The sequence below is a fragment of the Mya arenaria genome, chromosome 16 (genome assembly GCF_026914265.1).
Source record: "Mya arenaria isolate MELC-2E11 chromosome 16, ASM2691426v1".
NCBI classification, from domain to species: Eukaryota; Metazoa; Mollusca; class Bivalvia; order Myida; family Myidae; genus Mya; species Mya arenaria.
The window spans coordinates 21,807,667-21,819,260 of NC_069137.1; the positions used below are offsets into that span (position 1 = coordinate 21,807,667).

The 11,594-nt window shown below is 34.8% G+C and overlaps 1 protein-coding gene across 1 annotated transcript; it reads right to left on the reverse strand.

The window, feature by feature from the left end:
• Positions 1–2,194: 2,194 nt before the first annotated feature.
• LOC128222265 (uncharacterized) lies at positions 2,195–8,519 on the reverse strand. Its single transcript, XM_052931224.1, has 3 exons — positions 8,391–8,519; positions 7,686–7,811; positions 2,195–4,901 (listed from the first exon to the last, which is right to left on the reverse strand). The coding sequence occupies exons 2-3, from the start codon at positions 7,800–7,802 to the stop codon at positions 3,744–3,746; spliced, it is 1,275 nt and encodes a 424-aa protein (XP_052787184.1). The 5' UTR covers positions 7,803–7,811; positions 8,391–8,519; the 3' UTR covers positions 2,195–3,743.
• Between the last annotated feature and the right edge of the window lie 3,075 nt (positions 8,520–11,594).

Genomic DNA, 11,594 nt, shown 5'->3' on the forward strand with positions numbered 1-11,594 from the left:
TTTCTCTTAAATATGCCCCTTACTCATATTTATTATCTTACTCTTCTGTTAGTCCCTGTAAGTACCTTTCTCTTATTTTAGCCCCTGTCTCTTATGGTAGTCCCTTTCTCTTATGTTAGCCCCTTTCTCTTATGTTAATCACCTCCTCTTATGTTAGTGCCTTTTTCTTATAATAGCCCCTTACTCATAAGTATTAATTATCTAATGTTCAGAGTGCGTATCTTGTAAACGTGTTGGCTCAATGTTCCCAGTGCATGCCTTGTAAACATGCTGGCTCAATGTTCAGATTGCGTGATGTGTAATCGTTTTGAACCAATGCTCATAGTGCGTGTTTGTTTAATTTTCACAGTGCATACCCTGTAAACGTGTTGGCTCAATGTTCAGAGTGCTTATCTTCTTGTAAACGTGTAGGGTAAATGTTCAGAGTGCGTACCTTCTTATAGTGTGGTGACAATGTTCAGAGTGCGTGCCATGTAATCGTGTTGGACCAATGTTCAGAGTGCAAATCTTGTAAACGTGTTGGTCCAATGTTCAGAGTGCTTATCTTGTAACCGTGTTGGACCAATGTTCAGAGTGCGAATCTTGTAAACGTGTTGGCTCAGTGTTCAGAGTGCATACCTTGTAAACGTGTTGGTCCAATATTCAGAGTGCGTACCTTGTAAACGTGTTGGTCCAATGTTCAGAGTGTGTACCTTTTAAACGTGTTGGCTCAGTGTTCAGAGTGCGTACCTTGTTAATGTGTTGGTTCAATGTTCAGATTGCGTACCTTGTAATCTTGTTGGACCAATGTTCAGAGTGCGTACCTTGTAAACGTGTTGGATCAATGTTCAGAATGCGTTCCTTGTAATCTTGTTGGACCAATGTTCAGAGTGCGGACCTTGTAATCGTGTTGGACCAATGTTCAGAGTGCGTACCTTGTAATCGTGTTGGACCAATGTTCAAAGTGCGTACCTTGTAATCGTGTTGGGTCAATGTTCAGAGTGCGTGCCTTGTAAACGTGTTGGTTCAATGGTCAGAATGCGTTCCTTGTAATCCTGTTGGACCAATGTTCAGAGCTCGTACCTTGTAAACGTGTTGGTTCAATGTTCAGAGTGCGTACCTTGTTAACGTGTTGGTTCAATGTTCAGAGTGCGTGCCTTGTAAACGTGTTGGTTCAATGTTCAGAGTGCGTGCCTTGTAAACGTGTTGGTTCAATGGTCAGAGTTTGTACCTTGTAAACGTGTTGGTTCAATGTTCAGAGAGCATACCTTGTAAACGTGTTGGTTCAATGGTCAGTGTGTTTGTCTTGTAAACGTGTTGGGTCAATGTTCAGTGTGCATACCTTGTAAACGTGTTGGACCAATGTTCAGTGTGCGTGCGTTGAAAACGTGTTGGTTAAATGGTCAGAGTGCGCATCTTATAAACGCATTGGTTCAATTTTCAGAGTCGTGCCTTGCAAACGCTTTCGGTCAATATTCATAGTGCGTACCTTGTAAACGTGTTGGTTAAATGTTCAGAGTGCTTATCTTGTAATCGTGTTGGACCAATGTTCAGAGTGCGTATCTTGTGATCGTGTTTGGTCGATGTTCCGAGTGCGTACCTTGTAAACTTGTCGGACCACTGTTCAGAGTGCGTACCTTGTAAACGTGTTGGTTCAATGTTCAGAGTGTGTGCCATGTAAACGTGTTGGTTCAATGGTCAGAGTGCGTGCCTTGTAAACGTGATGGTTCAATGTTCATAGTGCTTGCCCTGTAAACGTGTTGGTTCAATGGTCAGAGTGCGTGCCTTGTAAACGTGCTAGTTCAATGTTCAGAGTGCGTGCCTTGTAAACGTGTTGGTCTAATGTTCACAGTGCATGCCTTGTAAACGTATTGGCTCAATGCTCATAGTGCTTGCCTTGTAAACGTGTTGGCTCAATGTTCAGATTGCGTGCCGTGTAATTGTTCTGGACCCATGCTTATAGTGTGTGTTGGTCTAATATTCACCGTGCATGGCTTTTAAACGTGTTTGACAAGTGTTGTTGTGCGGCTTTATAGCGTGTTCGACAAATGCTCAGAGATTGTACATTAAGAACGTGTATGAAAGGTAATACAGTTTACTTTTGCGTTCTCGTACGATTAGGTACAGTTTTCAAGTTAATTTAACAATCTATTAAAGTAATTGAATACATCATAACATAACAGCAAGTGGATATTAAAAAAAAGAAATGCACAACCAGAAAGATGCGTTTTAATAGAATAAAATAAGCATGGTGCAAAAACATAAAAAGCAAAATATAACGGATGAAACGTATGTTTATCAATGCTTCAAACATTTATTTTAAGATACAAAGTTATCTAAATGGCTTAAAACCTGTATATATATATATAAATACAAACTGACAGTGTTAAAACGTACTTAATATTTACCAAAACCTTCTGTTTTGGACAGTTGGTTGCTACATAAAAACATTAAAGATTTATATATGGTTGCACAGATTACGGCTTTTATTATGGAATATATTGCGGGGTTGAAGTCATTTTCGAGGTATGAACCCATTTGGGCTGGTCTAAGTGTGTTTAGTCCGAAGGACTCCACACGTACTTTGACCAGCCCTTTTGCGTTTATATCTCCGATAATGACATCAGCCCCGCAATTCATTCCTTATATGTACACCAATAGTTCATTTTTTATTCAAGACACGTTAAAAAATACTTCATTTCATTTTGGATTATCTTTCAGTAATTCTTTCTTACCCATTCTGTAAAAAAGACGACCAGACTGTTACAGAATTTTAAATTACGTCAGAATACTGCGGGAACCACTTTAAATCCTTTTAACTTAAAATTGAAACACTTTTGGCAACAAAACGTTTCAAATATAATAACATAGCACTTTCTAAAATGTTGATTTATATTTTACGGGACCTGCTGACACAATACAAACAATAAAAAGATCAATAGTTTTCAATTATATCGTTATGCGATGAATTGCGATCCGGACATATCCTAAGATGTTGCGTTCATCGAACGCAATTGCTGAAAGGCAGATCATTTAAGGAATGGAAGTTGAGGTGTAAATATATGTTTTTTAATAACGGACATTTAAATAAATATGCCACTTTACTTTATTGTTCTTCTGTATTTTGCTGCGTTAATACAATTGATATTTTTAAATGATGTACGAGCGATTGGACATTGTCAATGACTTAAACCAAATTGTTTTATCTCCATAAATCCTTGCTTATATGATTCTAGTGACGATATTAGTTAGTGATATCATTTGATTAATTATTTCTCTAGAGGATCCGTGTTGTACATGTAACGGTAGAGTTGTATATTTATCAAAAAGTACATGGCGTTGCATTAACGTGATGTTCATTTTCTTGCAAATACACACATATTAATACAGAGTTATTGCAAAAAAAAACCCATAAACAACCCATTAAAAACATTTCAAGTTAAAATTCATCACATATTTTCACTAAATAAAGAACAAACAACCCTATTCAATAGATAAGATATAAACACGTTCATTTTGATCGCAACATTATGTTATTATTGTATATCAAATACGAAAACCAATATCCTCATCATGACAATATTCATAAACCCCCATTTACTTATATGCAGATCAATTAAAAAAAACACCGACACTAACAACAAAACAAGACATTTAACAGCAATGTAATTGAAAATTCATAACCTTTTCCAGGCAAAAAATGCACTCTTTATAACACAGTATAAATCTTATCGCTTTGATCAAAGTATAATTTTAACACTATATTAATTCCACAATTGGATCCCTACGTCCTCACTATGACCACAGTTGTTAGATCCCCACCCACGATGATGACAATTTAAGATACTGCTTTCTCCTCCTCCACATTCCACATCGTCCATCCAGATGACCCCACTGCCTTCACCCAGACCCGCCTCACGCACACAGTCACATTCCCGGAACCCGAACATCCTACACACAACCTTTACATTTGTGTTTCTTATACCTTTTTCGAAGGTATCGTCGCATACGGTCCCCCACGAATTATCATAACGGACCTCGAGCCGCCCCTGGACGCCGATGAAGCGGTATGTGGACGCGTTGGCCAGACGGATGTCTCTTGCGCACGGGTAATAGTAACCATCTTGTATTGTTCCATTGTTAACACTAAAGTCTTCGTTGCATGTTAACACAAACAAATGGTTTTGCTTTTCTTCAACATGTTGTATATTCAGGCTTACTGTTTGTAAATCTAATAATAAATTGGTTATTTGATTCGGCATTTCTGAAAAGTTAGTACGCAGCAAACTGAAAATGTTATCTGCTTTAAGAATCATTTCGCTAACATTGCGATCAGCAAGTGTCATGAAACGTTCAAGGTTGTCTTCATTATGGTGGAATGTGGACGAAATATTATCTTTTAGTTTTGATTCCGTTTTATTAAATTGTAATGTAAGCTGTCGACTGGTGTTTTCAATAAACCTTTTTATTTCCTTTTTGATATTGTCCGAAAGAATACTAATATTTGAAATAGACCCATTGATGACATCTGACAAAGTAATGTTTGCCAGCGATATATTTTCATGAATGTATTCGATATTGTGTTGCACGTCTGCAGTCAGGTTATCCATATGGCTAGTTATCTTTTGTTCAAGCTCTCTCAGTTGATTCTTAACATCTTGCTTAAGTTTATGTAATTCTTTTTTGTCATTTGAGTACGCCTTACGCATATTTTGAACCTCATCTGTTACAACATAACTTGCGTCGTTATTTCCAGCACGTTTGAGTTTCTTGCCACTTTCTCCCGTTTTATCACCAAGGTTGTAAGAAAAAATGTCCATGTCTCGGTTAGGACTGCCCGGGTCGGACGTTGCAGTGGAGTTTTCCAATGTTTCGACTCTAATTGAGATTTCGTTCACTTGATCTCGAATAGATCCTAGCTCCTGTAAAATAATTGAACAGTTGTATGAAATATTAATTTAAGTTTGTCAAATGTGGACGCTTTCTCTTTTCGCGAACTTTATTTTGAAGAAAGAAAAACCCAATGGCAATTAGTTCATTTTAAGTCGAAATGAAACTTTATTTTTGGGTGAATTTGAACGAGGACTACTGATCTGAAAAACAAACGAAATAAATAATGTCCCTTTTCGTTCACCCAAGTTCAACAGCAGAATATAAACTAAGGAAACCACTTTCAACCATACACAACAATGAATGCACAGATAAAATAGTTTCTTTTTTATATGTTTATTTTCTATACTTTCAAAGTCAAGTATATTATAAATACTTATTATAACTGTATTACATCTAGAAAAATACAACTTGAGTTATGAAAATTTAACAATTACAAGAAAACAACAAAAATATCGCCACCTACAAAGTTCTCATTATATCTCGCGATTATACCAATCTCGCGATAATACCCGATACTAGCGTTTGTAAAGTCACGATCCAGTTTTCAAATTGGAGAGAAATTCCAGTCAATTTTCTCGTTGAGTGTTATTTTTAAGAATCAGTTGGTGTATGAATCATGTTGGAATACGGTGTGGGACAAATCAGCAAGTGCATTGTTGTTTCTTTGGAAGTAAATATTCAATGAGGATGAAACGTCTCTGTGGAAACGACAGTGGCGGTGGGTTGGGTAAGGTGAACTTTCGCGGAAGGAAAGCCAGAGGACGCGAAAAGACTTAGTGTTGAACTGAGCTCTTTCTTCTGGGCGTTGCTGGGTACACTAAAATATGTTATTGTGTCATTTTCTCGATTTCATGTTTTGTTAGATGCTTTATTTTTACCAATTGTCAATTTCTAATTCCGAAATAAGTCGTTATCATTGTAATTTAATATTTCTTCAACTGTTCCATCCATCATGAAATCATCTGCATTAAAATCAATCAAATTATCGTTGCTTATTTTGTTTTAATTGCTTTACTGCAGATTACAGTTTTGTATGTTGCCAATAATTTTACTACGATTTCATTGAAAAAAAAACAGTTCCGTAGTAAATATGCCCCGCCTATTAGTATTATTGCGCCCAATGACAGGACAGAAGTATCAAACAAACGCACGCGATTTCGATGGGAAATGGCATTGCAATTTATACAGAAATAATGTTAAATTGATAAACAACAACCATCGTTAAGGAATGAAGTGTTTATGTAAATATTCTAATAAATGCTTCTGTTGACATTTGGAATTGCATCTTCATTGTATTGTTCACTTTCTTTTCAATCGTTCATACATGTTGATCCATACACACTATGTTACTTGCGGTTTGTTTTCAAGTAATCATTACCTTTATATCATCTAAAGATTCTTTTTTAAATAGTTTAAACCGATTTCAGAAATTCCTACAATTGGCAAGGAACTGTCATTTTCGCCTATTTCTTTATGTTGGGAACTGCTAAGTGGGTCGTGATACATAATTGCATATCCAAAATATGGATGTTATTTCTTGGTCTTATTGTCATACGATAATTATTTATCATATTCTTTCTTCATTGCAACATCTATTTAAAGCTACAGCTAACTGACAATGCATTGCACTATTTGTAATATCCGCGCGTTCAAGAATTAGGATCCTAAGGTTATGTAAAGTGTGCGTATTGTGATAATTTCTAACTCTTGAAGGTTAAATAGCAGTAAATTGATATAACCTTGACAACAGTTACTGCTCCTTGTTAATAACTGTATGTTTAACCCAATGTTTAGGTATACTATAACTGGTTATTTCCTCGAACGAAATACTGTCACTTGGAACTACAAATAACTCCATGTCTATTGGCTTAACAATTGGTCAGAATTCCTTATTCCTAGATTACTAGATGACTGTCGGGTTAATAGGGTGCATTTTCAGAATTTGAAAATCAACTGTTTTGATCTGAATATTTGATCAGATCTCTTTTGAAAACGTTTGATCGGAAACAAATAATGACTATGTTAAGTTAAGTATATATCCACAAATGGGTTTTCCATTAACTTATGGAACACTAGTTCTTAAAATACCGATGCATTGTTAACTGTGCTGCTACTGTTATCAAAAATCACAGTTGCTTGAAGTGGTAACTTTTGATTGAATTCAAACAATAGGAATCATAAATTGAAACTGATGTAAATGTGACCTCATTGATTTGACTTGTTCCACATCGGTTATATGGACGCCATCCCGAACAGAACCTTTATGAGAGCCAGATGTGTTACAATATGCACAACTTGTAGGAATTAATCAGATTTATTCTTAAAAAAACATAGTTTAAACAAGACCGGCCATTCTCCCTGCTTGCAAATCTTTTGACGTTTTGTGTTCATTAATATCATATGGGATAACTAAGCCCTGCGTTATATCGGCAACTATTTGGTAGATGTTTATATAAGATACCTTTGTACGAAATTTCAGATCCAAACCATATGTTTGTTTTTAAATATTAACAATAGACATGCAATAAAGGGAATCCAACCTTGTCTGCCTGTGGCTATGTTTTTGACAAAGACTTAATATACTATTGTGATGGTCATCTAAGAAAGAATACATGTATTTGGTTTTTTTAACGAGACCGTTGCTAACAAAGTATTGCATAAACTTCAAATGTCTGAACGTTTTTAAACATGGACGTTATGATTAGATTCCGTGATTGGATACATCAGAACCTGACCTGTGTTCAAGTGAATTAGCGTTTATTTTGTAAATGGTTAAACGTTTGGTCTATGACATATAATACAAATATAATTACCCGAAACATAAAGCTTTTGAGCGCGTTCACGTCTTCTTCTAGTCTTCTAAGCCGTGACCCCTGGATGGGCATCAAGGCGGCCAGGAACACAATCAGGAATAACTGAACGAGCCTCATTCTGTCTAACTGCGAAATAAAGAGAGAACTATGTAACATAAATCAACTATAAAAAGTGCGCCATGCTAACTTCAATTTTTATAAATTATGAAAAGTGCGTCATGCTAACTTTAATGTTATAAAATATAAAAAGTGCGTCATGCTAACTTTAATGTTTTCAACTATAAAAAGTGTGTAATGCTTTCTTCAATGTTAGCAACAATGAAAAGTGCGTCATGCTAACTTTAATGTTAGCAATTAAGAAACGTGCGTCATGAACGACTGATTTATATCAACTATGATACTTTGATCAATTAATCATATTAATAAATAATACAATGGAAGGTTCAGACTACACGCTCAGAAGACAAATATGAGAATGTTAAAGCCTTACAGACAGTCAAATGTCACATTAAAATAGTATTTATATTGTCGGTCAGAAACTGCCTTCCATAGCGATAACAGGTTTAAGATTGTACAAAAAAGCTCCAGAAAAATAACACTCAGTCAATCATTTAAAACTAATTTTCAGTGAGATTTATTGGATTGTTAAGATTAACCAAACAGGAGTTGCCTAAAAGCTGATGAACAAACGTCTATAATACTTACATTTCAACAGCGACAATTCCTATTCCTGTCAATAATTTTCCTGTAACTTTGCGAGTTCTGACAATCAGAACACTGACTCACTAGCATGCATTAAATGCAGAGTGAATATTGTTCTCATCTGCTTTGAATAGCATTCAGCTAAAATGTGTTTTGTATACATCTGAAGGCTGATACAGAATTAACTCGGTTAAAACAACAAGAACAGAGCTGCAATGTATGAAATAAAACCAACATAAAGGAACAAGGCTGGACGCTCCTGTTTTGGAAAGATAATGGCCACGATGCACACGTTTATACAGGAAGATGTTGGCGTATATATCATCCGTTACCTTAGTGCAATAACCCAATATCTGCTTTTATCTTTTTATACAGTTATTGCGTAAATGCACTAGGGTTACGATAAATATAGATATTTATTGTTTTTATCATATTATATGTTTTAAACTGTGTACGACATACCCTTATTTCGGAGTTTATGTCGTTAATTTTGTGCCCAAGACTTATGCGCGCTGATGTTTGATTTGAATTGCAGAAGGGGCTTTATGTTCAATAGTATACAAAACAGTCTGAAACAGTGAAATATCAGTTTTCTTTCACTATTTAATATATCTTTACCACTGGAAAGAGTATAAAAGAACATTGCTCTACTATGTTCCATAGGAATAATGAAAGATGAATTGATATTAGTCAGACAAAAAAACATCGGTTTCTTTCTTCATAAAAACATACGTTATAATTGAAGCATTGCTGGACTTAGAAAATTGTAAAAAAATTGTAAAAAATCCAACCTCGCCTGATTGTTTTGTCGTAATATGAATGCAATATGTATTATAAAAACACAAGCAAGAAATAAAACTACTTTTTATGAATATATTTAAATGATTAAAACAAACATCATTAAGAATTTTATGATATAAAAGTAAATTAATGTCGCAATATCAAGCGATATTTAAAAATAATAAAGTAAGTTCCTAAATTGTCCGCAATAACCTTGAAGAAAAATTCGATAATATTATGATTTAATGCTAGGATAAATGTACTTAGAATGCTATCTTCAGGGGACACTTTTTCTTTGGCACGTTATATTTTATGTGCACAAACAAATGTCAAGTGCTGAAAGGGAAATTGAACAATGCTGTAATTTGCGTGAGAACTGGTTCTAAGACGCATGATACACGCGTGCTCAGTAAGTATCGCCATTGAATCAATTACTCAACATAAATGTTTTGCGGAAATACACAAAGGAATGGTGGGTTTATTTAGGTTATTTGTGATAAGATTCAAGGCAACGAAAAAACAACAACACTTTTTCAACAATTTTTTTAGTAGATGTGATTTTTTATAAATTCATTCTCGCCCGAACATAAAGTAAATCTGAGATATTTTTAATCTCATATGCATATTCAGATATCAATGCATGGAACAAAAGTAATGTGTTGTTTAATTTTGCAATAGTAGTTGTATTTATGGTACAAGAAAACTAACAAGAAACATGCTCAATACTGACATATCTTTGATGAATTTTAGCTAAAGCTGAGTTGCTCTGTTTAAATCTCAAGCATCAAGCACATATACTTGAAAGTGCCTCTGGAATAGACAACCTCAAACAAGTGGTTCTTTAATCGAGTCACACTTATGTCATTTACATTTGCTTACAACTGTCTTTACAATCGATCAAAATAATTTTTGTTTTATCAAGTATTACAAGAAATGTATATTTCTGAAAACTATTCTTTTACGTTCGCAATATATATGATGGTAGCCGTTGCTTGTGTTTTAAGAAATGCGCTGCGAGCTTCCGTGAAGTAAACAGCTTTGTTGATAAAATACATTCTGCATGTATTTTACAGAATACCGTTTTGCTAAACAATCTAATATATTGCATGTGATAGAGTCGTTGATATGTGTTACGATTAGATTGATGTCTGTGGCAAAACATTTTTCAGTAAGGCAGTGATTATTAAACGCTCAACCACGTTTTACGGTTGAAAACTATCAGGATAACCGAAACAAGGACCTTATTAGAAAGATATATCAGTATATGTTTTAATAACGAGAATAACAAAAGCTATCGTAGGACAGCACGCTCGACTATATGCCGCTTTGTCTTAGAATAGAATAACATACTCGAGAAATAGTGCCTGTCTAAAGCAATAAATAAGACAACTTAAAATGCAAACAATAAACGCCGCAGTGCGACGAAGCCATGTTTTTAATGAATGACAGAAGAACTTCAGCCTCGTTATGAAATTCGGTTTTTACTTTTTTTTTATATGTTTAGTAACAGTGACTTTGACCATGACCCTAGGGTCCCAAATTCAATCATATGGAAGTTATTTTAAAAATATTTCTACATCCTTTCTACAAGTTTGAACACAATATGTCAACCCTTAAAGCTATTTAGAACCGAATGGTTATCTTTTTTTAGTAACAGTGACATTAACCTTGCCACATGGACCCAAAACACAGTTACAGTGACCTTGATCTAGAAACATGAAGCCCAAACGCAATCACCATATTTTTTTTCCTTTATACAAAGTATGGTCACAAAGTTTGGTCACCATATATCGAACTAAAATTATTCCATACAATAAGTCATTTAAAAGCCGCCCAACAACGGCGAAGGTCATTCTAATAACCAAGGTTCACTTCGGTTAAATTTATAAAAACAATGTGCTTGTCAAAAGCAATCAGACACGAAAAAGAGTTAATGAAGGGCCAATTTTTTTTAGGAATTATATTGAGTTATGTAACCTGACTGTGTGACGGTCGTAACCAACTCTGTGAAGAATTGAATCAAATGAATGAAGAGTATAGAAGTTATTAGTGAAAATCCCAACTTAAACTTAAGCTTTAACTGGACACAAAGCGCCCTAATCTTATTCAATTTAAGTTTAAGTCACTCGTGGGCCATAATTTGCAATTAGGGAAATATGATGTTATGTGACCTAATTTTAGATGGCCGTTATGTTATTTAAGAAACAAACTTTGCCATACAATCATATCATGATGTTCTTTACAACCTCCTTTGGATATATCACATCATTAAAGTAGCTTCAGTGTGGTGTTATTCACAACTGTATTCCATACAAAACTTATATAATTGGTAATAAAAATCAATAGTAATAAACATAGATATAATCTCGATGTTAATATCTAAAGTGCACTCACACATCTTTGCATTCTAACGATTGATCGTTTACC